The following is a 27,866-nucleotide window of genomic DNA, read 5'->3' on the forward strand; positions in this document are numbered from 1 at the left end:
TTTTAAAAAGAGGTAAAGGCAGAGGAGAACAAAGCAAGGAGGAAGTAACTTGTGGAATGCTGAGAAAGGTAAAAACACTTCTAAATAAGGAAGAGGAATAGGCTGTGACCTAATGCCCACTTGGACCAGAATAAGCATGCCAGGGTAAATGTTTAGGCTAAATTGTGGGAGCTAAGAACATAAAGTACATTGATTTCTTTATTACAGCTAGCAGATATTTAAGAATGTTAGCACAGGTCTTAGACTAAATTTTGCTTCTGAGAAAAGTTACTATTTATTCTTAGACGGGGAGGAGAGTCTCTTTGAAGAGGAACCTCTACTTTACTTTTTACATTAAGATCTTCTTCACCTGTCCCTTATATTCTTTTTTTTTTGAGATGGAGCCTCGCTCTGTAGCCCAGGCTGGAGTGCAGTTGCACAATCTCAGCTCACTGCAAGCTCTGCCTCCCAGGTTCACGCCATTCTCCTGCCTCACCCTTTCGAGTAACTGGGACTACAGGTGCCCGCTACCACGCCCAGCTAATTTTTTGTATTTTTAGTGGACACAGGGTTTCACCATGTTATCCAGGATGGTCTGGATCTCCTGACCTCATGATCCGCCTGTCGCGGCCTCCCAAAGTGCTGGGATTACAGGCGTGAGCCACCGCACCCGGCCCACCTGTCCCTGATATTCTTAATCGTAGTGGGACCCTACACAGGGGATGTGTTATGAGGAGGGTCCAGACAGATGAGATTATAAGAGCCCTGGCCTGAGGATTGGAGTCTAGGACAGAGTGAGCTTGACCCAAATAGCCTGCATTTTCCCCTTGTTTACAAACTTTCAGCTAATTGTCTCCTTGGGCTGTTTTTGAGCAACACCCTAAAGATAAAAGGATGGCCCCTGTACTGAAGTTGCTCAGCTCTGGCTAGCTGCTCCTCAGAAGTCTATACTCCGGAGATTTCTCTTCTCTGCCAGGGACACTACTGAGGAGGGAGGTGTCAGTTTCACTTTGCCTAGTTGACGTACTATGCTTATCTAGCTCTATACTGACCACTCGTATAATAGCTACTCACAAGTGGCTACTGAGTGATTGAAATGTGGCTAGTCTAGATAGAGATGTGCTCTCAGTGTAAAATATACACTAGATTTTAAAGCTGTAATAGGGGAAAAAAATACATAAAACATCTCAATGTTTTTAAATATTGATTACCTGTTGAAGTGATGGCATCTTAGATATATTGGGTTAAATAACATTAATTTTACCTGTGAGTGTCTTTTCCCTTTTTTTTTTTTGTTTTTTTTTTTTGTTTGTTTTTGAGACGGAGTCTTGCTCTGTGGCCCAGGCTGGAGTGCAGTGGCACAATCTCAGCTCACTGCAAGCTCCGCCTCCCAGGTTCACACCATTCTCCTGCCTCAGCCTCCCGAGTAGCTAGGCAGCTAGATCTCAGCTGTTCTACAGAAATATTCTACTAGCCACCTTAAAAAAAGGGAAAAGAGGCCGGGCGCGGAGGCTCACGCCTGTAATCCCAGCACTTTGGGAGGCCGAGGCGGGTGGATCGAGACCATCCTGGCTAACATGGTGAGACCCCGTCGCTACTAAAAATACAAAAAAATTAGCTGACCTCGTGATCTGCTTGCGCCCTGCCTCTTTTCCCTTTTTTTAATGTGGCTAATAGAATATTTCTGTAGAACAGCTGAGATCTAGCTGCTTATTCCATGATGATTTTGAATGCCTTTGCTGATTATGACTATTTTGATGGCCCTGGGGACAAATTACATCATGAAATAAAATGGCGGCTTATAGAGGCACCATCTCCGATTCTGTCCTTCTTGAGGTCTGTGGAAACCTGGAGTCACAGGAGGAAAATGAGGAAACAATGAAAACTGCGGGCTCTTTGGCAGCAGAGGCTCTGTCTAGCTTGTTTCGGAAACAACAGTTTCAGGCACACAACGGGCAATAATTATTTGATAAATGTTAAGTCAGCTTTGTTACCCTGGCTCTTGCCCTTGCTCTAATAGGAGCTAGTCTCTGCTTTTATTAGAGATGAATAGTCAGCACCACCTCAAGACTAGTGGATGGTGCGGAGCTGTGGAAGGATAAATTACAGGCTTCGTGGACACTTTGAGAACAGATAGGGTGGGCCAGTACAGGTGCTCTGAACACCCAGTTTACTAAGGGGAGCAGAGCTAAGAACTTGATTTCCAGTGAGCCCGGTGAATGTTCTCTTCTTCCTCCCACTGCATTAGGCTGGCGGTGAATTTGTGGAGAAGACCTTGAGCAGCATAGTGACCAGCACGGATGCAGCCTCTGTTGTCCACAGCACAGACTTGGTGGTGGAAGCCATCGTGGAGAATCTGAAGGTGAAAAACGAGCTCTTCAAAAGGCTGGACAAGTTTGCTGCTGAGTATGTAACCTCTGGACAATTTTTTTTTTTTTTACTTTGTTTTTCATTTTTATTTTTTGTTTTTATAGATTTGTGGGTACAAGTGCAGTTTTGTTCCATGCGTATGTTGTGTAATGGTGAAGTCTGGGCTTTTAGTATACCCATCACCCACATAGTGAATACTATACCCAAATAGGTAATTTTTCAGCCCTCACCACCCTTCTACCTTTTGGAGTCTCCAGTATCTGTTATTTCCCTCTGTATGTCCATGGGTACCTGTTACGTAGCTATCACTTATATGTGAGAACATATGGTATTTGACTGAGTTGTTTCACTTAAGATAATGGCCTTCACTCCTGTTCATGTTGCTTCAAAAAACATGATTTTATTCTTTTTTATAGCTGAGTAGTATTCCATGGTGTATATATGCCCCATTTTCTTTAATCAACCATTGATGGACACTTAGGTTGATTTCATGTCTTTGCTGTTGTGAATGTAAACATACGAGTGTAGGGATCTTTTTGATAGAATAAGTTATTTTCCTTTGCATATATTCCCAATAGTGGGGCTGCTGGATTGCATGGTAGTTCTATGTTTAGTTTTTGAGAAATCTCCATACTGTTTTCCTTAAAGGTTGTACTTTACATTGCCTTAGCAGCAAGCATGGGTTCCCTTTTCTCCAGATCCTCACCAACATCTGTTGTTTTTGACTCTTTAATAAAAGCCATTCTGACTTGTATCAGGTGCTAAACTCATTGTGGTTTTAATTTCCATTTCTCTGTTGATTAGTGATGCTGAGCATTTTCTCATATGTTTATTGACCACTTGTATGTCTTTTTTTGAAATATATCTGTTCATGACCCCTGGACATTCTTGACAGGTTCTGAGGGATCCCTCCCTGGGCCTTGAACTTCCCTCGTTGTTTATTGCCTTCTCCCAGGAAGGTATCCTCTAACCAAGTTCATACACCTCCCTCTCTCCTATCCCTCAGCTGTTTCAAGAAGAGCCAATATGGTTTCCTTTTTTCTTCATCCTCCCACTCCCAGTTTGCTTCCGAGGCTTGGGCTGCCCTGATCTGATCCTTGTCCTAAATGAGGGTAGAATTACCCATGGTAACCTGGAGGGGTCCATCCAGGGACAGGCCTATATGTTTCTTGAAGTGTGTGGGTCTTGAGTACTCCTATGCTAGATAATGGAGGATGCTTGGGTCCTCAAAACACGAAACTGCTCTTATGTTCCTTGGTACATTTCACACTGGCATCTAGAGGCTGCAGAGACATCTGACAGCAGACAGTTAAGGACATGTAAGGTACTCCTGTACTCTATTCTCGGGCATAGGAGTACCCTACGTGTCCTTAACTGTCTGCCAAGGACTCTCAGAGCAGTTCTGTGTTTCCTCCTTTTTTGGATGGAGCAAACAGAATGGTGTAATTGAAGGGATTGCCTGTAGGCAGAGAGGACTTTCCTGTTTTGAGCTTTATCTGGGTTCCATCGAAGTACTCTTGGGAGCATTAAAGGAGCATTGACTTCTTAGCTGCCTGGCTTCCTGGGTGGAATTCTTCTTGGCAGAATGTACCTCGGGATCCAGAGCCTTCGAGTGTGTGACACCTGACCCACTGATCAGTGCTCTTCTAGTGACTTGCTTGACTATACTTCATGCTTCTTGGTTGGAATTGAATGGCAGAATAAGATGATATGACAAAAACAATTCTCAGGGCACTTCCAGTGGGCAGTGGCTAAAGAGAGACACTTGCATACCGGCTCGCCAGATTGTCAACCTTCAGAGATAGGTGGCCTCGTGGCCAGAGAGGCCCTGCCCCTGACAAAGAGACTTGCCTTTCTGTCATCTATACATCACTGCCAGTCAGTGTCCTTGTGCATTTCACACAGGCATCTAGAGGCTGCAGAGACATCTGACAAAAACAGAAGAACTTGTGGGTACCAGGGCTGGCTCCCAGGCCAGCAGGGAGCCCTTTAGAATAATAAACACCCACCCCAAAAAAGGGAGTTTTGTCAAGCAGTTTGATCTTTATTGAAAAGATCGGTCACTCTTGGTGACAGTGAAAGGCCTGACTGCCCTCCGTTGTCCATGTCTGCTACAGAAGGATCACTGGGGAAAGTCAGGAGGCCTGGGCCTGGTGCCGACCCCCCACCACCTCCGACCTTGGAAAGGTCCTCAGTTTCATCATCTGTAATGTGAGTTGAAGGGTTTGGGGTAAATAATTTCCTAGACCTTTCTGACTCTAACTCTCCAACACTAGCTTCCCCCATGGGTAAAATAGGAGCAGCAGCACTGGTACCTGTTGTACAGAGTTGTTTAGGAAATTCCTTTAATTTAGCTCACATTTCCTGAGTGCCTGTGTGTATCAGGCACTACACTAGGCTCTTTCACCTGAATTGATGCAAAACAGATATGACGTGAAAGGAAGACATGACCCATAGTCACACCGAAGATGTGGCTTTGCTTCTGACCTTCTCCACCTTTCTTGGCACTGTTTGTTTTTGTTTTAGATCACCACCATTACTGAATGCTTGCTACGTTTTTTAAACAGCTGTATTGAGAGGTACTTTACTGGCAGGTTTTACAGTTCCATCGTATAATGGGAGAAGAAAATATAGTCAAGTGATACATTTCCCGTCGGAAGCCCTGATGAAACAGTTGCATCCTGGAGAGCAACATGACTTCTCTAGCAGCAGCCTAAGACACACTAATGAAAAGTATGCCGGGCACGGTGGCTCAAGCCTGTAATCCCAGCACTTTGGGAGGCCGAGATGGGCGGATCACGAGGTCAGGAGATCGAGACCATCCTGGCTAACACGGTGAAACCCCCTCTCTACTAAAAAAAATACAAAAAACTAGCTGGGCAAGGTGGCGGGCGCCTATAGTCCCAGCTACTCGGGAGGCTGAGGCAGGAGAATGGCGTAAACCCGGGAGGCGGAGCTTGCAGTGAGCTGAGATCCGGCCACTGCACTCCAGCCTGGGCAACAGAGCGAGACTCCGTCTCAAAAAAAAAAAAAAAAAAAGAAAAGAAAAGTATGATCAGGCCCACAGGCAGCCTGAGCGAAGTCCTGACTTTACCGTTTAGGCAAAATACAGACTCTTGGATCCTTTGCCGTCTCCACCACCCCTCCTGTCTTCTTGATGCTAGGGTCTGGGGGCATTGCTAGTCATCATTGTGCTTGTGTTGTCGATTTTCTTTTAGAACATTTAAGAGAAAAGTAGTTTTTTTGGTACCTGAGTGTCAGAATGGGAAAAACAAAAGATGGTTCAAGACAGGTATGTCCAGGAAAATATAAGAGTACTTTATTTTTTATTATTATTATTTTTTGGAAATGGAATCTCTCTCTGTCACCCAGGCTGGAGTGGAGTGACGTCATCTCAGCTCACTGAAACCTCTGCCCCCGGGTTCAAGCGATTCTCCTGCCTCAGTCTCCCTAGTAGCTGGGATTACAGGCATGCACTACTATGCCCAGCTAGTTTTTGTATTTTTAGTAGAGATGGGGTTTTGCCATGTTGGCCAGGCTCATCTTGAACTCGTGACTTCAAGTGATCCACCCACCTCAGCCTCCCAAAGTGCTGGAATTACGAGTGTGAGCCACCGTGTCCAGCCCAGAGTACACTTTTTTTGTGGACGAAAAGACAGTCCTGTGTTTAATATGTAAACACAGTGTCTTGAGAGAAAACAGTGTGAGACCTTTAGGAACAGAGTCAGCCTGACCCTGTTGGGAGAGGCAGAAACAGAGGTCTGCTGATCATTTCCTCCTTCTGATAAAATGTGCCGGAGTGCCTTGGACTGGTGAGACCTGGAACTGGGCTCTGATGTCACTTTGTTTTACCAAATGTGCCCGAGTTTCCCGTTTTTGCAGGTGAATGGCCCTTCAAACGTTCTATGAAAAGGGGTATTACGATTGTAATACTAATCTTTAAAATAACCCTTTCTTTTCTTAAGGGGAGAATGGAGCCACAGCTGGCTCAGCCTTGGGCCCAGGCTGTCTCTGCTCTGCTGTTGTGGTTCCAGGTGCTCGTGGTGCAGGTTGTGTGGTTGAACAGTGCTTGTGTTGGCCACACACATTGTTATTGGAAGAGGATCTTTATTTCATTACCTTCTGTAATGGGGAATAGTTTTTATTTTTTTCCCCAATGACCAAAGCAAGAAACTTTGAAAACTGAAATGTTAAGACCTTAAAAAATGTCATTTTTTTTTTTTAAAAAGGAAAACCTGGCCTTTAAATGGCCTACTTTGGAAGCTGTTGGAGAAGGCAGATGTGCGCCTACCTGGAAAGAGAAGTCTCTCCACTGCCTACCCACACTGGCCTCACCTTTTACCTCTCTTCCCTCCTTTCCAAATCACTGGTTTCTTCTCCCTTCTCTTCCTCCTCTCCTCCCACCTGACTTAAGCAGATTATAGTATTGCCTTTTAGGTAAGCAGGAACCCCCAAGTCTGGTCAGTAAGGAATCCTTGCCTTTCCTGCCCTGTCACAGGCCATCTTGGTTGGAATCAGCACCAGACCGGTTTGTATGTTTTTATCCACAAGGTGGCGCTGCAGGAAAGCCTGGAAGTTTGCCTGTTGAAAGCTTTTCCTCTCATGCCTTTGGCACCCCACTTGACTGTGACCTTAAAAAACTAAATTTTGTTTAAGTCAGTATGGATTTTTTTAAATTAACAAGTTAATGTTTTATATATGCATATGTCTATATCTTTTCCCCAGATCTACCTGTGTAACCTTAAAATTTTTTTGAACCATGTTGGTTTTCTTGTTTTAATTTTTATTTCCATCCAATGGAAAAATAAAGCTTTTCACTTGAAAGAAAATATCTTAATTCATGTTTATTATCAGATGTTTCTGATTGAGGATTTATGCGTTCATTTAGAATTTTGTTGCTTTTAGGTCTCTTTCTTTCATTATTCTTTGATCACGGAGAGTTTCATTTGTGACTGGGATTGGTTAAGTAGCTTGATTAATTAGCCACCTCCTGTTATCTCACATACCTTGGAAGTTAACTAATACAAGTAGGTAGGGGAAATTTTGTTCCGGAAAATCAAGGAAGGATTGGTGAAAGTTAAATATCCTTTTGGAACAGGAAATTCCAATTTTATTTACCTTCAAATTTCAAAATTTAAAAACTGAAGCATCACTTGATTTCAGCCTGTTATATGAAGATGTATCTTTTACCTGATTCCTCCAATGGGTCAGGACAACAGATGGAGCAGTAACTAGTCACCTCGCGCATTGCACCCAAGAGTCATGCTATTTCGAAAGATGAGATTCACTCTGATATTCCACCATATTTTCTCTTCACAGACATACAATCTTTGCCAGCAACACTTCCTCCTTGCAAATTACAAGCATAGCCAATGCCACCACCAGACAAGACCGATTCGCTGGCCTCCATTTCTTCAACCCAGTGCCCCTGATGAAACTTGTGGAGGTCAGTGGGTATCAGCTTGTGTGTGTCTGCCCACTCTGCCAGCTCTCTCAGTCCTGCTTTTCTGTGTTACACCAGCCCTGCCACCAGTTGCCTAGGATGGGTTTTAACCTGAAGGTAGAAGGTTGTCCGTGAGCCTCATATCTAGGAAGGCCCGTATGCTTTATTTCTTCGAAGCCCTGTGTTTTGCTTAGTGATGTCTAGAAGTGCTGTTAACTTTGTGGAATGTCATTTACTTATTTGTGCCAGAGCTGATGGGCAGTGCTGAGAGGCATCAGAATGGGAAGGCAGCACTAGAAATCACAGGCTTGATGGGACCACGGAGAGGGCAGCTACACGTGTTCATATTATCTCGTCGAGGTCAGCTTGCCCATGCTGTAAATGCAGTTCTCATTAGATCCATTCTACTAGCTTGTCCACAGTTCTGGGGTTAATTCTGACCCCATGTAACGGTGCCTTAGCATTGTCCCCAGATGAGGTACATCTCCTGTGTGTTGTGATCAGAGCTATTAAAACCAGCTCCCACTGGGTGCGGTGGCTCATGCCTGTAATCCCAGAACTTTTGGACGTGGAAGTAAGTGGATTGCTTGAGACCCAGGGGTTCAAGAACAGCCTCAGCAGCATGGCAAGACCCCATCTCTACAAAAAATAAAAAATCAGCCAGGTGTTTTGGTGCACGCATGTAGTCTCAGGTACTTGGAAGGCTGAAGTGGGAGAATTGATTGAGCCGGGAGGTTGAGGCTGCAGTGAGCTGTGATTGCACCACTGCACTCCATCCAGCCTGGACGATGGAGCAAGATCCTATATCAAATAAAAAAACCCTACAAGTAAAAATATAAAACCAGCTTCTGATAGCCTTGAGCCTCCTGACCACAAACCTGGAAGGTGGAGGTGGGAGGCAGGGAGGGTTTCCCCAGCATCCTATTTGGAATGCTTGGAGACTCCAATATGTTGGAGTTGGAGTCACAGTAGGCAATTTGCACCTGAAATGGGGCATCTTGCCTTTTACAGGGCCATAATTACAGGGTCTGAGAAGCAGCCACTATTGAAGTAGCATTTGTTCTGAGGTTGAGGAGTTATTGCCGTGCGAAGTGTGGGGGATGCTTATGCTGCCATGCGGGTGATGTAGGGCCAGGTAAACCTCCAGAGACTGGCTGTGGCCTCTCTGGGATTGTGTATCATCTGTTTTCTTCCTTATTGCCTTTTCCAACTCCTTTTCCTTCCTTTATCCTCCTCATTCCCCTGCCACTAAGCATAAGCATTTTTAATAAATCATAACAATGGCCATTTTTTTAGTTTTCTCTCAAGTGACAACTTCGACCATCTTGCAATAGGACTTTTCTCTCTTGCTAACATTCTCAGCTTCTTCCTATTTTCTCCTATCCCCCAAGTCTGATTTTTTGAGGAAGTTGAAGAATGAGAGGAGAGGTTTGGGGAACAGAAGAAATAGCATTTATCCTCATGCAGATAAGAGCACAGAAGTGGCATGCATTTCCAACATTTCAATACTTAGGGACTAATTTTTTTAGTTATTATATTGTATATATAAGTGTTTTAGAGATAGACACATTCTGTAGATTTACTTTAATGTTTTCAACTGCATTTATCTGGTAATGTATGCTTTTGTCTTTGGAAGTGTAGTGGGTTGGCTGTTAATAGCTGGTGTTTAGCAAATGCTGCCATTTTCTAGAAAGTATTTTGTAAAAGTATTCTTCTCTATTCAGCTTTTATTGTTTAACTCTTCCTTGTGTTGCTGGTGGTGTACACCAAAATGACTTGTATAATAAGCTGAGTGGCTCTTTTACTTAGGACTGGGCTCATTTAAATGTATATGTATGTATTTTTTTTCAGACTCTGTTGTAACTATGAGCAGCATATCTGTGCAAATTACTGTTTGTTGAATGAATGAGTGACTAAACATGCGTCTCTCCTGTTTAAAAAAAAACAACAAACCTTCACAATTGTTAACTCCTTTAAACCAAAAACTTATTTCGAAAACTCCATAGTCAGCAACGTTTGTCCCAGCTCAGTCTGTGGTTTTGATGCAGACTTTTTAGACCTCCTTTCAAACAGCTCTGGGATTCTGTTTGATTTGTGGTACCCACAGGGTAGCTTCTGGTCTTTCTCGTCCTCCTCATCTCCATCTTCACTGTGTCTTTTTCTGTTTCCATCCATTCACTTCTCTTGATGTCACAACATGACACCATAGCCCAGGCTGTGATCACATGAAACAGGAGTGAGAACTCTTCTTCATTTATATAGCACCTTTCATCCCTGCACAGACACTAGCTCATTAGTTCACCAAGTCAGACGGCCCTCTTGCACAGTGAAGACATGCCCCAAAGGGTCAAAGTAGACTCTTCGACTCTGAAGTTCTTTACTGGCCTTTACATTTTACATGTGTGCGTGTATATATATATATATACCAGATGAAGTTTATATAAACTTCTTCTGGTTCTTTCCATTTACCAAAATCTAATTCCCGACACATGCGTTCTGTAAATGCTTACTGAGGGCTGACTGTATGAGGCATTGTGCTTGATGCTGCCCCTACAGAAGCCAGTAGGGCAGCCCTTGTGCCCTTGCCTGCACCTCACAGAGGTCAGGAGGGCTGCTGGAGCAGGTAGCAGGCCCCGCTTGCTGTAATAAAAGCCTTCCCCAGCAGGATGAATATGTTCTAAAGCCAAGGGGCCGCTGGCCTCTAGAGCATCTGTGTGGCAGAGGGTGGAGTCATGGGAGGAATACTCAGGTAGGAGTCCAGGAGACCTGTCACTTTGGCAAATTACTCCACTTTCCTGGGGCTCCTCATCATCTATAATAGAAGGTCAGGTCCTGTGCAGAGGACTTTAAGGGTAACCATCATATACTTCCAGACTTCAAATAATTAGATAACAGAAGTCAGCATTTATTGAGCATTTGTGCTTAGGCTTTGTGCTTTACTCCCAATCTAATTTCATTCTCCTTGAGGTGAACAGAGAGATTTCAGTGTCATTTCAGTTGCAAGAAACATACTCAGGGTCACACAGCCAGTAAGTGGCGCAACTGAACCCAGGCTTGTCTCAACAGCAAAGCCAGTAAAACTGTCCTATACACACACGTACATGCACACACACTTGTATTTTAAGCCTTGATTTTGTACATTCTACAGTACTCTATTGTCTTTTTTTTGTCTTTTTTTTTTTTTTGAGACAGTGTCTTGCTCTGTCACCCAGGCTGGAGTGCAGTGGCATGATCTCGGCTCACTGCAACCTCCATCTCCCGAGTTCAAGCTGTTCTCCTGCCTCAGCCTCCCAAGTAGCTGGGACTACCAGGCACATGCCACCATGCCCTACTAATTTTTGTATTTTTAGTAGAGACGGTGTTTCATCATGTTGGCCAGGATGGTCTTGATCTCTTGACTTCGTTATCTGCCCACTTCAGCCTCCCAAAGTGCTGGGATTACAGGCATAAGCCAACACACCCGGCCTCTGTTGTCTTAAAATAGTCATTTTGGGAAATACATTGTTTCTGGCTTGAGATTCCTACTTCTGTGCTGAAACTCAAACTATTTTTGTTGCTTATATGGAACCTTTTGATCAATCATTCCTTGAACCATTCTACTGAAGTTGCTTGCTAACTCTGGTCATAATTCTCTGCTTTGCATTTCCAGGTCATTAAAACACCAATGACCAGCCAGAAGACATTTGAATCTTTGGTAGACTTTAGCAAAGCCCTGGGAAAGCATCCTGTTTCTTGCAAGGTAAGAGTATGAGTAGCTTAGGAAGGAGGTGGTTCTTTTCTTCTTGGACCCTGACTTATTCCTGGTAGAATTCTTCTCATAGAATTATGTGAGAGGGAGCATTGTATACTGCAAGCTTGTCCACGTGCTGTAAAGAGCAGTCCACGCCTCCTGTTCTAGTTTGCAGACAGGGAAACTGGACTCCTAAGCCATGCCTAAGGCCATCAGGTGGATAGTCTGAGACCTGAATGGAGCTGAGGACTCCAGCTGAGTAGAAGACACAGTACTGCTCTCTAGGTCCTGGCTTTTGTCTCCTAATGAATGGCTGCATTTTCATAAATGGTTTTGGTTGCCCTGTCAGCTTTAACTTCCACTGGGCCGCTGGGAGTCCAAACCCTGTGTGTCAAGTACAGCCTGGTAAACACATACATCCCTGACAGAAAATGAGGGCTTTACTTTTGCAAAAAATACTACAGATGGTGAAATAAATGGTAAGACAGTAAGCGACCAACCTGCCAAAGTAGCAGTAAGGAACCTGTTTCTCACAGGAAAGTTGCATTATGTTTTTGTTGTTTGTTGTTTTGTTTTTCAAGAAGCAGCATGGTTTAGTGAAAAGCCTGCTTGACTTCCATCTTTTTTTCCGCCTTTCTTAAGCTACCCAGTTATTGTATATAAAATAATCCCAGTTGCTGAAATGATAACCTACTTGAAGGTAATTATTTTGATTACCTTAAATTTCTCCATTTGCTTTAGTTCTTCTTTAGTTCCCCCAAAACTCAGGGACTATACTTATGCATGACTTGGCAGTTTTTATTAAGGAGTAGTTTTGTCACAAAATGCTACATCATTACAAAGATTTACATATAAGTCATCTACTTTTTTTTTAAACCATAATCCTTTATATCATTATAGTTCTCATAGCAAACGTTTGCTTTCTAAAATATTCTCAAGTTTGAACTCACAGTACTGTACTAACTCATGAAAAATCATGTTGTTCATGAATCATCTGAAGAAGCCATCTGTTGAGGTAGACTCCAGCAGCCGAAGAAAGCAGGCTTGTGTGTTCTGCTCTTCCCTGTCCATGGGTAAAGTGTTGTTAGGGAGTCTCATGTTTTAACGCCCAATTTTTGTTTGTTTAGTTCCGTAGTCTTAAGTTATCTAGATTTCTAAAATCATATTAATAATTGGATGTTATGATTGTACTTTCTTACCCAGTTATGCTTTGTTAGTGGAAGAAAGTAGTAATAGTATTGAAAAGAACATCTGTGCAAGACAAAAAGATATGGAAACAGAAGTATAGGGAAAAAGCTAATGATTATCTTCAGCAGCATAATCATTAATTTACAAAGTAATGATTCAGTCTTCCATCAGAGTGGCCACAGCAGCTGCAGAGATGGTAACTCTTTGTTCTTATTAAGTTGTTCTCGTTAGGTCATTCCAGAACTCTTTCTGTGTGGTATTCTAAGGGCTTTCAGAGGGTCTCTCTGGGTCAGTTATTGAAGCCCTTGATGAGGCATCTGGACAACATATGGCAACCACATAGGACAGGGGTCAGCAAACTTCTGTAAAGGACCAGATAGTGAATATTTTCAGCCATACAGTCTCTGTTGCAAGTACTTAATTCTATTGTTGTAGCGTGAAAATAGCCATAGACAGTATATGCAGTATGAGTGTGGCTGTGCTCCAGTAAAACTTGACTTACAAAAACAGACTGTGGGTTGGATTTGGCCTACAGTGTTGTACTTTACCAATACCTGACATAGAAGAGGGACATTAATATGCCTGGAATGTGCCTTCCTAGTGAGACTTCATGAGGGCAGTGTGGTATAAAGGTTAAGGGTATGAACTAGCCTGACTGGGTTCAAATCCTGGTGCCGGCACTTATTAGCTGTGTAACCTTAGGCAAGCTACTTAACCTCGCTGTGCCTCAGTGTCCTCATGCCTCACATAGGGATAGTTATAGTACCTGTCTCACAGGGTTATTATGAGGAATGAATAAATTAATTTTTTAAAGTATTTAGAACAGTACCTGGCACATAGTAAGTATAGTAAATAAAATGTGTTTAATAAATAAGAATCTGAAAAATATGAATTTGATTACATAAAATAAAATTACTTTATTTAAAGACTATGTCTTCTGCCAGGGATGGTGCCTCACGCCTATAATCCCAGCACTTTGGGAGGCCAAGGCAGGTGGATCACTTGAGCCCAGGAGTTTGAGACCAGCCTGGGCAACATGGCAAAACCCCTCTCTACAAAAAAATAGCTGGGCATGGTGGTATGCACCTGTGGTCCCAGCTACTTGGGAGACTGAGGTAGGAGGGTCACTTGAGCCCAGGAGGTGGAGGCTGCAGTGAGCTGAGGTCACACCACTGCACTCTAGCCTGGGCAACAGAGCAAGACCCTGCCCCCCTCAAAAAAAAAAAAAAAGACTATATCTCTTCACATTCCACCAGTATACTGAGAGTATCTGTCTCTCTGCATTCTCAATAGCATCAAATATTATTACCATGGGGGAAAAAACCTTTGATAATCTTATTGGCGGGAATGCATATTTCTTTTTTATTACTAGTGAGTTTTTTGTTTTTTGTTTTTTTGAGATGGACTCTCACACTGTCGCCCAGGTTGGAGTTCAGTGGCATAATCTCAGCTCACTGCAACCTCCACTTCCCGGGTTCAAGTGATTCTGCTGCCTCAGCTTTCCGAGTAGCTGGGACTACAGGTGCGTGCCACCACACCCAGCTAATTTTTGTATTTTTAGTAGAGACGGGGTTTCACCATGTTGGCCAGGCTGGTCTTGAACTCCTGACCTCGTGATCCTCCCACCTTGGCCTCCGAAAGTGCTGGGATTACAGGCGTGAGCCACTGCGTCTAGCCAGTGAGTTTAAATATTTAATGAGTCTTGGCACTTTTTCCTTATTGAGCTCCATGAGCTTTTTCTGTAGAAGATATTAACTATTCTAATTGGAGCAAATGTTTTTCTCAGGCTGCTTTCTGACTTGTGACCTTACATATGGTGTGCTTCATGTTCTCAGGTACCCTATCTTGAGTTTCTATAGTGAACCTTTTGAAGGTGAAAAGAGTATTTTTGCCTCAATTATAAAATATGTATTGTTTCATAATCTTAATTAAGCTGATAAAACTTGTTTGTGCATCTTTGTGCTCATGTGGCAGTAGATGGGATTAGGACTTGGTTTCAGTTTGCTCAGGGTTACAGGAGGTTTACATCCTTTGTATTACTGTCCAGTTTCCCAGCATGCAGTCAGGTTAGCTCTGTGAGGAGTGCCTGGTCATCTGTAATTCAGATATTAAGGAAGTACCTAGTGTGTGCTAGAAATGGAATGCAGAGTTTGGGCCAGGGCGAGGAGTTCTGCCCTCAGGAGGATCACAGCCTTTTGACCAAAGAGGAGGCACCATTTGCCTAGTGGGAATCAGCTTCAACAAAAAATCACCTGTTTTTCTCTACAAATCCCCAGAAGAGATCAGTAGATAAAATCCAGATCCCACACCTGTCCTCCGGAGAGATAATTAATGTTAGTTACTGAGAAGGGAAACGGATGAAAGGCGTGTATGGCACAGGGGCCACCCCAGGATGTAGAGGTCTTAGGGGATGTGCCGTGAAAGGCCAGCTCTCTGTAGGGGCTGTGCTCCTTTGTCAGAGCCCCTGCTGCCAAGTCAGCTCCACTGCACTGTGCGCTGGAACCTGAGAAGATGCTGAGTAGCCTAGGACTGGCTCCCAGGAGCCTGGAAAGCAGCCCTCCTTTGAGGACTGTTCAAGGTGGAGTGTGCCGTTGTGTCGATTCTTGAAAGGGAAGTGGGAGGAAAGAGGAGAGGAGTAAAGAGATGAGTGTAGGGCTGTGTGTACAGCATTTTATGTGTTTTCTGATTTATCTTCACAACTTTGAGACAAACTGTCACCCCCAATTCAAAGATGATGAAACTGAGATTCAGAATAACAGAAGGACCAAGAGAGCATTCAAGATTGAACCCAAATCTGCCTGTCCCAAAGCCATGCTCTTCCAGGTCACCCATGTGCCTTGATCTGCCTTTATGTCAGGATCTGTGCAGTGGGGCATCTGGGTTTGAATTTTTTTAAGTACTATGATTGTTGGATAAATTGTCATATGAGATAGATATAAGGCCATGCTGCAAATTTTGAAAATGTACAGCTTGATAAATGGGGGCAAACATGATCCAGGGTAAGAAGGGGCAATTTGGTGACTTCACAAAAGATATCATTTAATGAAAGTTTACTCGTTTTTTGTTTTTCTCTCTCCCAAAACAGGACACTCCTGGGTTTATTGTGAACCGCCTCCTGGTTCCATACCTCATGGAAGCAATCAGGCTGTATGAACGAGGTATCCTTCCTGACCCAGGCCAGGAGCTGTAGGCCTCAGCTCCTGGTGCCACTGTCTGGAATTCTCAGTATCTCTAGCAGGGGTCGGGCCATGCACAATGGAGGAAGCAGTGTCTGTTTTCTAGCTGTGTGAGCTCAGCTGCACCGTGGGCCCTGGTACCTTTTTCACTGTTTTCCCAGGGCCTCCTGGCTTCCCTGTGAGGCCTCTGAGAAAGGGTTCTGGAACTCCCACCACCCCAACTACAGTCCCAGCCAGAGCAATTGCACGGCCGGCCCAGATTGATATCCTGGATCTCTGCTTTTGATTAAAAGGTTTACTGCTTTTAAAAATTATCATAATGTAAAAATCACTAGGCTAGGAAATCTTGAAAGTTCCTTAAGGTTCTAAAACTTGTGACTGACAGGTGATGAGAAATATGTGACAGGGCCGATATGTGGTAAGGACAGTTTTTAGTAGTCTTGTGTCTGTCCTTACTGAATGATGTCATGATGTACTTTTTGTAACCTTAAGAATGGTTTAAACAGTTTTCCTCAATACTTGATTGACAAAGAGTGCTTTTCTCTGCTGTAGAAATATCAGGCCTGGGACAGGGTCCAGGCTTCTGAACTGATCTGCATCCTCCTGCTTGCTTACCCTCCCTGGTTTCTGGAAAGGTAGCTATCATATCTGCTTCAAAGGCAAACAAGCCTTAATAGGACTGGATAAAAAGCAAGTGTAATTGTTTTCAATTACTTCATTCATAAATGCTCACTCCTGAGAGTGTCATTTTTGAAACAAAACATTTACACCAGCTCTTCCAGAGAGATGAAAGCACATTTGCGTCCTCAAAATCTGCTTTAAATATTAAAACTTTTCTTCGTGGTTTATGGATGCAATTGCCTCACTTTTGCTCCAAGATCAAACCAACACTTCTGTGTTTATCTATCAACAAATATGCCTAATTACACCTCAAAGAAAGTACGGAGCATTTTGCCCTACCTTGAAAGGCAGTTGTATGTCTTTTTTTTTTTTTTTTAACGTAATATTTTAGAATGTAGCATGTGAGAGATCCACCTCTTGATGGTGTTTTCTTCACTGTCCCTTTGATACATTCTCCAGTACACCAAGTATCAGATGGTAAGTTGAAAGCCCTCTTCTTGTCTGTGGTCCCTTTCTGCACAGGTGCATGCCCTTTGGCCCTCACCATCCCTGGCCACCTGTAGGCTGAAGCTGGAGAAGCAGGACCTGGCTTCAGGACATGCTCTTAGCTTGCTGTGGGCCTGGGCTTCAACAGCCTATCATTGCTGGTCCCCCTGCTTCTCTTTCCACCACCTTCTCAGAATCTGCTTGTGAAGGAGCTGGGTGCCCTGCCTGGGGTGGGTGCTGGTTCACCACTGCACACTATAGTCACACCCCAGGCCTCTTACTATGTCCCCCCACCCACCGCCTGCTCCCTCCTCTTAGCCAACACAGAGGAGTGCTCAGAGCACGCCCACCATGCCATCTCCGTCCCACAGTTCCACCTTGAAGCCTCAAGCATCTGGAGACTCCCTCTCTTGTCTGCCACATCTATTCATCACTTTTGATTCCTTCCTGTCATGCCTGTTCCGCCTCTACATCCCAGCATTTCCCCATCCCAGTCCGGCTGCCTTCATGAGGTTCCTCAGGTAGCAGAGAAATTCACGCTACTCATGTCTTTTCCTGACTGGTCCCCACTACCGCGCTTACTGAGAAAGTATCACGTTGTCCAGGAAGTTGAGACACCGCCTACACTGCATCTGCCCACACACCCCCTGCACAGCCTCGGCAGATGCTCTGTGACTGTTTCTGAACTCATGCAAGGAGAACTTCCTGTCCCCCACTGTTGATCCACCTGGGGCTGCATGCCGTGGTGTCGCCAGTGCCGCCGTGAGTGGCGCAGGCTCCTTGGAAGGACGTGTGGGCTGTTATGGGTCGGGCCTCCTGGATGACTGGGCCCCCGCCACGAGCACTTCTCGCCAGTCCCCATAGGATCTCGTGGAGGCTCATGCCCTCTTGCTCTGATGTCTGTCCACTCATTGTGGCTTCCATGTTGGGCCTTCTTTCCCAGTGTCCCAGCTCTGTCTTCACTCTTTTATTGCTCTTGTTCCTTCACACTGTGACTGAGGCCTGATGCATGCCGCAGTCAACTGTCACCCCTGTGGGTCAGAGGGACAGAGGCTGGATACTGTGTCTGACAGTGGATCGCTGCCTTTGCCAGGCACCCACTCCTAATTGCCAGCGTGGGCGGGGCGGTGGGGCCGAATGGTCAGCTTTTCTCAGGAGGGCTCTGCTGGCAGCAGGCCTGGGAGGAACATGAGCCTGCCCCCCAGTCACCATGTGACATCTTGCTCACATTGTCGCCCCTGCTCAAGACAGGCTTAGTGGTTCTCTGGTGACCTGCCATCTACAGGCTCTGCCAGAGAGCCTTCCTTCTGGCCACTCTTTGCCCCTACTGTCATCACCGCACATTCTACTCCCGCCATTCCCACATGGCCCCACCTGAGTGTCTGCAGAGCTTGCAGCTGGATGTCATCTCTGTCATCACAACTCTTCATGCTTTGGCTCTCCCTTGGGTCACTTGTCACTGTCTTCCCTGTGGCATGGCAGGTGTTTTCTTTCCCTTACTGTACTCTCTTTTCTGGGGCACTCTGGCTCCTCTTCATCTTTATTTGCCCCAAAGTGCCTGTGTAGGGCGGGCACATAGGCAGCTGCTGATGAGTAAAAATGCTGTTTCTGAGTTGTTGCTGGGTGCCTCTGTTCATGCTAAGAATGGTTGGCAGGTGGTGCTGCTGAGCCAGCCAAGGAAACAGAAGTTGGACAAGTCCCAGACCCTCAACTGTGCTGATCTGGACTTCACTGAGGAAGCTTTCCTTTGCTGTCTTATCTGGAGTTAGGGGCTCTTAACTGGAGGGAGGTGAGAGAGGGTGTCCAATGAACCTCCTAAGGTTGATGCAGAATTTGGGGTATATGTGCACTTTTTATGGAGAGGGTGTCTGATTGTCAGACGTACTTGATTCTAAAGAAGTTTAGGAATTACTCGTTTAAAACATGATTCCACGTCTAACTCTCACTTGACACAACAATTTCTATTTTATTTCTCTGTTTCTGAAAGTTTGCCTCTTTTGCTCTGCATTATTGAGAACAGGATTTTTAGAGTTGTGCTGACTTTGTAGGGTTATTTAGATATTTTTCTATCATGTGCTGTATCTTCATATTATTTGTTGAAATAAAACAGTCCTCAAGTGAGTCTCTGAATCTGCAATTGTAGCCTTGCTTCTAGGGTTCATTGTCCTGTCCTTGAATATAGATTTCATTAAATGACTTGAGCTGAGTTGCAACCATTATACTGTCAGATTTCTGTCCCAGGGAGACTGCCCATGATAAATGAACCAGTACATAAGCATGTGAGGTTGTGATGAGTAATTGTAGAGAAGAAGATAGTAAGAGATGGCAAGAGTCTTGTCCTGGTGTCCTGGCCTTTTCTTTAGTTCAAGGAGTTGCTTCTTTTATATATGCAGGGAGGAGAAGAGGCTCTCTGAAAGATGACACCTGAGCAGAGGCCTGGAGGAAGTAAGAGACTGAGCCCGAAAGATGTCCGAGGGCAGCACCCGAAGGACAGGGAGCTTATCCCAAGCCTGAGGAGCCTGTGAGGCCAGCACTTCCAGCATTCTGGGGCTCTATCAGCACAGAAGCCGCAAGGCTTCCTAATGGAATCCTCTGAGTAGAACCCACTTTTAAGCTTCAGAGCCACACCCCAAATGTACTGTGTTCCTTCCCATTCCTCCCTCTGCATATGCTGTTCTCTCTACCTAGAATGCCCTTCCTGGTCTGCTCATCTCAGGATTACCTTCATCTTCCAGGACCCAGGCATGGGGGTGGTTTTGGTGAAGCCCTGGCAGTGTGAGTAAACCTGTCCATCTTTTCTCACACACAGCTGTGTGAGTCATGAATCTTCAGGTCTTATTATGTTGAAGCTTTTGGCTTACACATCTGAGTTCTCCCATTATATCATGAGTACCTTGAATGCTTGTCTTGTTCATCTTTGTCTCATTCTACATCTCTGGTGCCTGCTACATAATAAATAGAAGTTGAATGAATGAATGAGGCTGCCTATATGATTATTTTTGTTTCTTTGCTTTCTTATGGCCTAACACTCAAATCATGATTTCTCAGGCATCTCTAATCCTAATTAGTGTAGTTATTAGTAATGTCAACCATAATAAATAATTGAGATATATTTTAATCACCTTAAAATGCCTTGAAATCCTTTGGCATTACTTTAGTACTTTATATGCTTTTAAAAAATATCGTCTTTATCAATGTTTAAGTAGTTTCTCTGAATGTCTTAACATTTTTCCCTCTTTTCTTTAGCTTTGATCTGATTGACTTCTTCTTTATGCTTTGGAACAAAATTCTAGACAGCCACTTGTTGCAGACTCTTCTACTTTTCTGATTTCAAAGAAAGGGAACAGGTTGTTCTCTGTAAAGGCCTCTTGGGGCCAAAGGACATAGTAAGAGTAAATTTCCAGGGGAAAAGTACATTGATCCTTGTCTTAGTCTACTCAACAGACTTCCAAACATGTGTGGCGATTCTAACTCAGGTTTGGGCTTTTCTTTAAAAGGTATCTTGACTAAAAGATTTGTGTGAATGTGATGCCAGGGGAGTACTCCTTACTTGTAAAACCCAAAAAACTGGGGGAAAAAAATACATACAATAACTATACATGCAAAAGCAGAAAACTTAGTTTTCTTTTTAAAGAAAGTTTATTTATAAATCAAAAATATGTCCTAGCATTAAATGATGTTTTAATAAATGATTCCAGAGTTGGAAAATCCCAATTTATTTGAAAGTAGCTGAAGTTTCCAGGCATGGAGACTTCTGTCTCCATGAACAGGGTATTAGTACTCCAGAATTCACCTCAGTGGTGCAGTAGCTTTGAAAATCTTGGGCCACACACTGTGGCTTACACCTGTAATCTCAGCACTTTGGGAAGCTGAGGCGGGAGGATCACTTGAGGTTGGGAGTTTGAGACCAGCCTGGCCAAATGGTGAAACCCTGTCTCTACTAAAAGTATAAATATTAGCTCTGTATGGGGGTGCACAGCTGTAGTCTCAGCCACTTGGGAGGCTGAGGCAGGAGAATCACTTGAACCCAGGAGGCAGAGGTTGCAACAAGCCAAGATTGTGCCATTGCACTCCAGTTTGGGAACAGAGCAAGAGTCTGTCTCAAAAAAACAAATAAAATCTTATGACCTCTTTGGCATGTGCTTTAGAGAGGAAATCTTACCCAAGCCAGAAAGTCTTACTCTAAGACATTTTTTTTTATTGTGTAAGCGTATAAAATTCTAGTAATTCTGGGGCTAATCCTGTGATAGGGAGAATTCAAGGAAAGGTGGTGGTGACCCAGTGCTGCCCTTTTCTCCTTAGGTGATGCATCCAAAGAAGACATTGACACTGCTATGAAATTAGGAGCCGGTTACCCCATGGGCCCATTTGAACTTCTAGATTATGTCGGACTAGATACTACAAAGTTCATCGTAGATGGTAGGAATTGGAATTTTTTGTTGTCTTTATTGAGTTGTAGTTTTTCTGAACTATAAATTATAATGCCTTTTAAAAACAAGTTAGCAGGGGTCTTAATTAAGACCTTCCAAAATCCTGCCTTACCAGGTTGAGGATTCATGAACAGATGGCAGGAGAAGGAAGAATGTGACTGTCTAGTATCTCTTTAACAGGGTAACCTTGAAGACAAAATATAGCACAAACAGGTCTTGTGTGACCTTCACCCAGTTTCCCCCAATGGTTATATAGCCATAGTACAATATTAAATCCCAGGAAATTGACATTGGTACAATGTGTTATTTTATCACATAAATTGATTTGTGTAACCTCCATTGCAAGCAAGATACACATCCATTTTAAAAAAATATATCCATTGTAATGTAATAGCTCTGAAGACAGGGTAAAAATAAAAATAATAATTAAAACTGGACTACTGAAGTTGAATGTAGCTATCTGTTCCCAAGTTTCACAGAATGCTAGTTGAAGAATTAAATTTTGAATTTTATGTGGATGCAAAATACCAATGGCAGGAATGCAGATTTTTTAACATGTATTCTGAAAGTTAACTGTGCCAGTGCCAGTTAGCTAACAGAAGCAAATTAATGGCTTCTGTCAGTGTACTTGGGCCTTTGGCCTTAGTGATTTCTGAGAAGACACTGGATAAGCAGGAGGGCCATAGCAGGGCCAGGCTTCAGGCAGCACAGGTGGGTGGCAGTGCAGCAGCTTTGGGGCTGATGTGACTGCACCAGCACAGCCTTCCTCGGTGCCTCTGCAGGGGTGGCCGGAGGGGCACCATGCCTGGGGGGCTTTCCCACAGCAGAGGCAGGCCTCCAGACTTGCCCTTGGGAATGCCAAGGTGTAAAAATAAACCCAGCACTTCATCCTGAATTCTGTTCCCTCCTCTCAATAGGGTGGCATGAAATAGATGTGAAGAACCCATTACATCAGCCCAGCCCATGCTTGAATAAGCTGGTAGCAGAGAACAAGTTCGGCAAGAAGACTGGAGAAGGATTTTACAAATACAAATGATGTGCAGCTTCTCCGGCTCTGAGAAGAACCCCTGAGAGCACTTTCCAGCCAGTGCCCCGAGTGCCTGTGGGAATGCTCTTTGGTCTGACATTCTCTCACACAGCACAGTCTAATCAATGTGCATTTTGATTGTAATCTATCTGAAGTGATTATTACACCAGTTACAGCAGTAATAGATTCTCCATTAAGAACTAATTCCCTTCTTCAGTCTATTCACTTCTGTGTATTTTCTAAACAGCTTTCTACCCTTGGTGCCTTGGAGCAAACTTTTTTTTTTGTACCTTGTCATTTTTATGAAGAATTGCCTGGATTCGTTCTCTCATCAAGGGAAAAGTACTTCCTCCGAGAGTGCGAGTTCACCATGCCCACTGTTGCTGCATGCGAGAGTCACAAGCCACTGGCACGCACGTGGTATGTCTGTGAAGCACTGCAGCGAGCAGCACCTGGATCTTGCCTTTATAAGAACATTTTGCTGCCTGCAGCTTTGAGTCTTGCCCTACATTCTGGGCACGACATAAGATGTGTCTTTATTCAGTTCATCGTGAAGATGCTGCTGCTGGATGGGTCGGCATATCTCTGTGTGCGTGGTTTGCAGGAGGTCAGTTTTCATGGTCATTCAGTTCCACAGATCTGAATGATTACTGTCTGTCTGTGTCTTTTTTCCATGAGAAATCGCGGTTGCAAATTGCCTCTAAATTGACTCTACTAAAATACAATGTTTTCGTCTGAAAATTTGAATTGAAACAGAAATGTATAATATAAAATTGTAATACACTCAAATGTTTATAAAAGTAAAAAGTTGATAATTTAGCAGAAGCTATTTCCCCTCTTCTTTGGCCTGCTGTTAATTTTTAAAGTGGGAGTGATGGGGAGGAGGAGTGGCAGGGGAAGGCGTTTTTGTGAAACCTGCCTGTGGCCGTCGCTGCCAGATTTCTTACCAGGAAAGCAGTAATAAGGGCACAGAGAACAATTTTTAAGGAACATCTGTTTCTTCTTTGCCAACAAAGTGAAATAGTGTAACGTAAGCTTCTTTTAATCACTGGCTTGAGAAAATGTCTTCCAAGATAGAATTTTGGAGTTGGAAAGACATCAGAAATCCTGAGGTCCAGTAGCCTCATTAGCAGAAAGCTTAAGGGATGTGTCCAAAGTCACTAGATATTTTGTCACAGAGCCTAGATTAGGACTAGGTTTTGATAAAATTAAGTACAAAATAGCCCATTTGAAAATCTCAGATCCGGCCGGGCGCGGTGGCTCAAGCCTGTAATCCCAGCACTTTGGGAGGCCGAGACGGGCGGATCACGAGGTCAGGAGATCGAGACCATCCTGGCTAACACGGTGAAACCCCGTCTCTACTAAAAAAAAAATACAAAAAACTAGCCGGGCGAGGTGGCGGGCGCCTGTAGTCCCAGCTACTCGGGAGGCTGAGGCAGGAGAATGGCGTAAACCCAGGAGGCGGAGCTTGCAGTGAGCTGAGATCCGGCCACTGCACTCCAGCCCGGGCGGCAGAGCGAGACTCCGTCTCAAAAAAAAAAAAAAAAAAAAAAAAAAAAGAAAATCTCAGATCCAAACTTTCAGACAGGACTTTCCCTAAAATGGACATCCTTGTTTGGTATCCTGGGTCATATAGGTCTAATAGTCAAGAGATTTTTTTTTCTTCATTTTATGACTGATAAAAGGGAGCTTATTAATTTTTAAAAATCTGAATCTAAGCGTAGTGGGAAAAAAAATAACATCGGTGCATTTTTACCACACATAGAACCTGGGTAGGACACTTTTAGGTTATTCTTATAAAACGCTGCCTAATGAACAAAAGGAAGCACCTGTGAGGCCACCCGCATTTCCATCGCTAGAGGTTACCCTTGTGGTCTGACAGCTCCCTGCTTTCTCTCAGGCTGGCTTTTGACCTTTGACATGAGCCCTGGACCTAAGTGGAGGCTTCACTTCCTTACCGTCTCACCAGAGTCCCCATAGGATGCAGGCCCTTGTCCTGGAAATGGCAGCATTTGACCACTGAATTCCAGGAAAGATGTAACTCAGCAATGTGACTGTCAGCCTGCCAGGATGAGACGGTAGGGGCTGCAGCAGTCTTTCTGGCTGGCATTTTAAAATACTTTAAGCCTACCAAATAGTCAAAAGGCCTAGTCTCTCAATATCCTTTTATTGTTTTCAAAAAATATTTTCTGTGCTGCACCATGTTTGGAACCAGGAAGGGATTTTGAACATCCTTCCCTTAGACATAGGAGGTGAGGGAGTAGCTTTTTCTTTCCCAACTCCACATCTCTGCGTTCTCAGGTAAATGAAGCTGCTTGCCATGGAGAGATCTTGGGGCCAGGGGGAGGGAAGGTCATGTCAGTCAGGTTCTCTGCTTCCAAATACAGGCCCGCTGCTGCTGTTTGCTCAGTCTGTGGTTAAGAACTGAGCCTCAGTGAGAGCCCCAGGTGCCTTGCATCATCCTCCACTGTGTTTTGGCAGCATTTGTTCAAGAGGGAGGGTGGGTCCTGGCAGTGCTGCTGGACCTGGTGTCACTGCTCGTGGTTCTCATCTCCCCAAACTTGCCTCTTAAACGTCATGAATCTTTTATGACACTTGAAAGTAAAGACCAAGTTTTAGGTCAAGAGGATCCTTTTTTTTTTTTTTTTTTTTGAGATGGAGTCTCGCTCTGTCACCCAGGCTGGAGTGCAATGGCGCAATCTTGGCTCACTGCAAACTCCACCTGCCAGGTTCAAGCAATTCTCCTGCCTCAGCCTCCCAAGTAGCTGGGACTACAGGTGTGTGCCACCATGCCTGGCTAATTTTTTATAGTTTTAGTAAAGACGAGGTTTCACCATGCTGGCCAGGTTGGTCTCGAACTCCTGACCTCGTGATTTGCCCGCCTCAGCCTCCCAAAGTGCTGGGATTACAGGCGTGAGCCACCGTACCTGGCCACTTTTTTTCCTCTCTCCTATGCTTCCTCTTAGTGATATTTTTATTTATTTGTTTTTTGAGATAGAGTCTCACTGTTGCCTAGGTTGAAGTACAGTGGTGCAATCTCGGCTCACTGCAACCTCCGCCTCCCAGGTTCAAGTGATTCTCCTGCCTCAGCCTCCTGAGTAGCTGGGATTACAGGCACACATCACCATACCCGGCTAATTTTTGCATTTTTAGTAGAGATGGGGTTTTACCATGTTGGTCAGGCTGATCTCGAACTCCTGACCTCGTGACTCACCCACCTCAGCCTCCTAAAGCGCTGGGATTACAGGTGTGCGCCGCCACGCCTGGCCAGTGATATTTTTATTTACCTATAATACAAGTGAAAGTTTGAGATTAAAAAGAACCAGGCAACTTATGAGATGACTTGCTGAAAAAGATGGTGAGCCTCTGATAGCCATCACCTAGACTTCAATTCTGTTTAGTAAAATGGAGTTCTCCGAAGGATCGTTTTAATGCTTACTAAGATATCTTTCTAAAATAAAAATCATGGCCCTCTCATGTCTTAAGATTCACTGTTAATAGTAGTTTTTCTGGGGGAAGTGGTTAACTTTTTCTGACATCAATTGTAAAATGTGTTTCCTCTTTGTGAACTGTTGAATGATGCAGCGTGGGGGTAAGGTGGAACCACGTCTTGGAACTGAGGAACTACCATGTACAAATCCAGTGTTAGAAAATGACTCTCGGCCGGGTGCGGTGGCTCATGCCTGTAATCCCAGCACTTTGGGAGGCTGAGGCAGGCAGATCATGAGGTCAGGAGTTTGAGACCAGCCTGGCCAACATAGTGAAACCCCGTCTCTACTAAAAATACAAAAAATTAGCCGGGCGTCGTGGCGGGCACCTGTAATCCCAGCTACTTGGAAGGCTGAGGCAGGAGAATCGCTTGAACCCAGGAGGCGGAGGTTGCAGTGAGCCGAGATGGCGCCATGGCACTCCAGCCTGGACAACAGAGCAAGACTCTGTCTCAAAAATAAAAAATAAAAAAAAAAAAAGAAAATGACTCTCCACTGGGTTCTGTTAAGGGTAGGTGTTTTGACTAACACATCAGCTTTCAGAAACTCATTTGAGATTCAACCAGTCATCATTGGAGAGGGTACAGCCACTGTTAGTCACTATGTTATACAACAACATACACTAATTATGCTTTCTCTTGGTGAGTTGTATGGCTCACATATTTGAAACAAGCTTTTGTGTTGTCCCACCTTGATTTTAATCCCTTTAACATTTCAACCTAAGTAACTCATTAAGTCTACCAAAAGTATAAGGTGTGGTTATAATTTTATGAGACTAATTTTCTTGTAAACAGGCATTGATGCCACATAAATAGTAATCTGAAAAAATGCTTTGAACAATGAAATCATGGCTGAGCTTTCAGTACTATACTTTGAAAGAATCCATTTGGCTGTGTAAATTCTATTTTTTAAAGTGGTCTCACTGTTTCATCATCACAGTTTTAATGTCTATTTTAGCATTTTTTTTCTTGCTACTATTTGACATGGCGTAACACACTTTAACTCCTGAAAGACAGAGAACCCTGTCATTGATACTGATGTTATTCAATGTTTTAGTGAAAATCACCAACTGTAGCTGCTGCAGGATTAACCAACACAACTAATTGACAGCATGGGCTTTTCAATTAAACCAACTTGGGTTCTAGTTCTCAGTTCCACTGTCTTTCCCTGTGTAACCTAGAGAAGCTATTTGTTTTCTGGATATATCGGAAGAATGGGCATAAGGATGGAACCTATGCCATAGGGTTGCTGGGGACTGAGCGAAGTAGGTTTCAGGTGTTGAGCACACTGCCTGTCATCTATAGGCCAGTTGTGAAGGAAGCCCCCAGTAACCTGTGTTCATCGGGTTACAGATGACAGCCCTGAACATGTGACAGCAGCGGGGAATAGGCTGAAGATTCAGAACAGGACTGAGTGTTGGAAAAGTGAGTCTCAGAAATTAAGCGGTTGGCCTACCTGGCAAAAAGAGCAGTGCTGGGGCTCTGCACTCCACCCCACAGCTCCTCTGGAAGGTCTTCCCGCGCTTTCAGAGAGGTGTTGGTTGGGGCTAGTCAGAAAGGGGTTGTTGTCACTCAGGTAGGCTACATGTTATGTGTGAGCAGTAGACTAGATGATTTAAGACCCCAAACAACAAGTGTGTAGGAGAGAAGTTCCCAAGATTCTCCTAACACGTGGTAATTAGAGAAGTGGTGGCATATGAACAAGAGCAGAATGATGCTTCATTCTATCGTTATGTAGTTGTATGTATTTATTTTTTTTTATTTTGTTGAGACAGAGTCTTGTTCTGTCACCCAGGCTGGAGTACAGTGGCGTGATCTTGGTTCACTGCAACCTCTGCCTCCCAGGTTCAAGCCATTCTCCTGCCTCAGCCTCCCTAGTAGCTGGGATTACAGGCACCCACCACAACACCTAGCTAATTTTTAAATTTT

General features: G+C 44.1%; 1 protein-coding gene across 1 annotated transcript in view; it reads left to right on the forward strand.

The window, feature by feature from the left end:
• The window catches only part of HADH (hydroxyacyl-CoA dehydrogenase), a 45,674-nt gene extending 22,404 nt beyond the window's left edge, over positions 1 to 23,270 (forward strand). The window contains exons 3-8 of the mRNA XM_033214951.1: positions 2,228 to 2,385; positions 7,669 to 7,795; positions 11,442 to 11,531; positions 15,796 to 15,868; positions 21,296 to 21,412; positions 22,341 to 23,270. Coding sequence (XP_033070842.1) covers positions 2,228 to 2,385; positions 7,669 to 7,795; positions 11,442 to 11,531; positions 15,796 to 15,868; positions 21,296 to 21,412; positions 22,341 to 22,459 — 684 coding nt within the window. The 3' untranslated portion in view covers positions 22,460 to 23,270. The remainder of the gene's footprint in view (positions 1 to 2,227; positions 2,386 to 7,668; positions 7,796 to 11,441; positions 11,532 to 15,795; positions 15,869 to 21,295; positions 21,413 to 22,340) is intronic.
• The last annotated feature ends 4,596 nt before the right edge of the window (positions 23,271 to 27,866 follow it).

Source organism: Trachypithecus francoisi, unplaced genomic scaffold (genome assembly GCF_009764315.1).
Source record: "Trachypithecus francoisi isolate TF-2019V2 unplaced genomic scaffold, Tfra_2.0 Lachesis_group1, whole genome shotgun sequence".
Lineage (NCBI taxonomy): Eukaryota > Metazoa > Chordata > Mammalia > Primates > Cercopithecidae > Trachypithecus > Trachypithecus francoisi.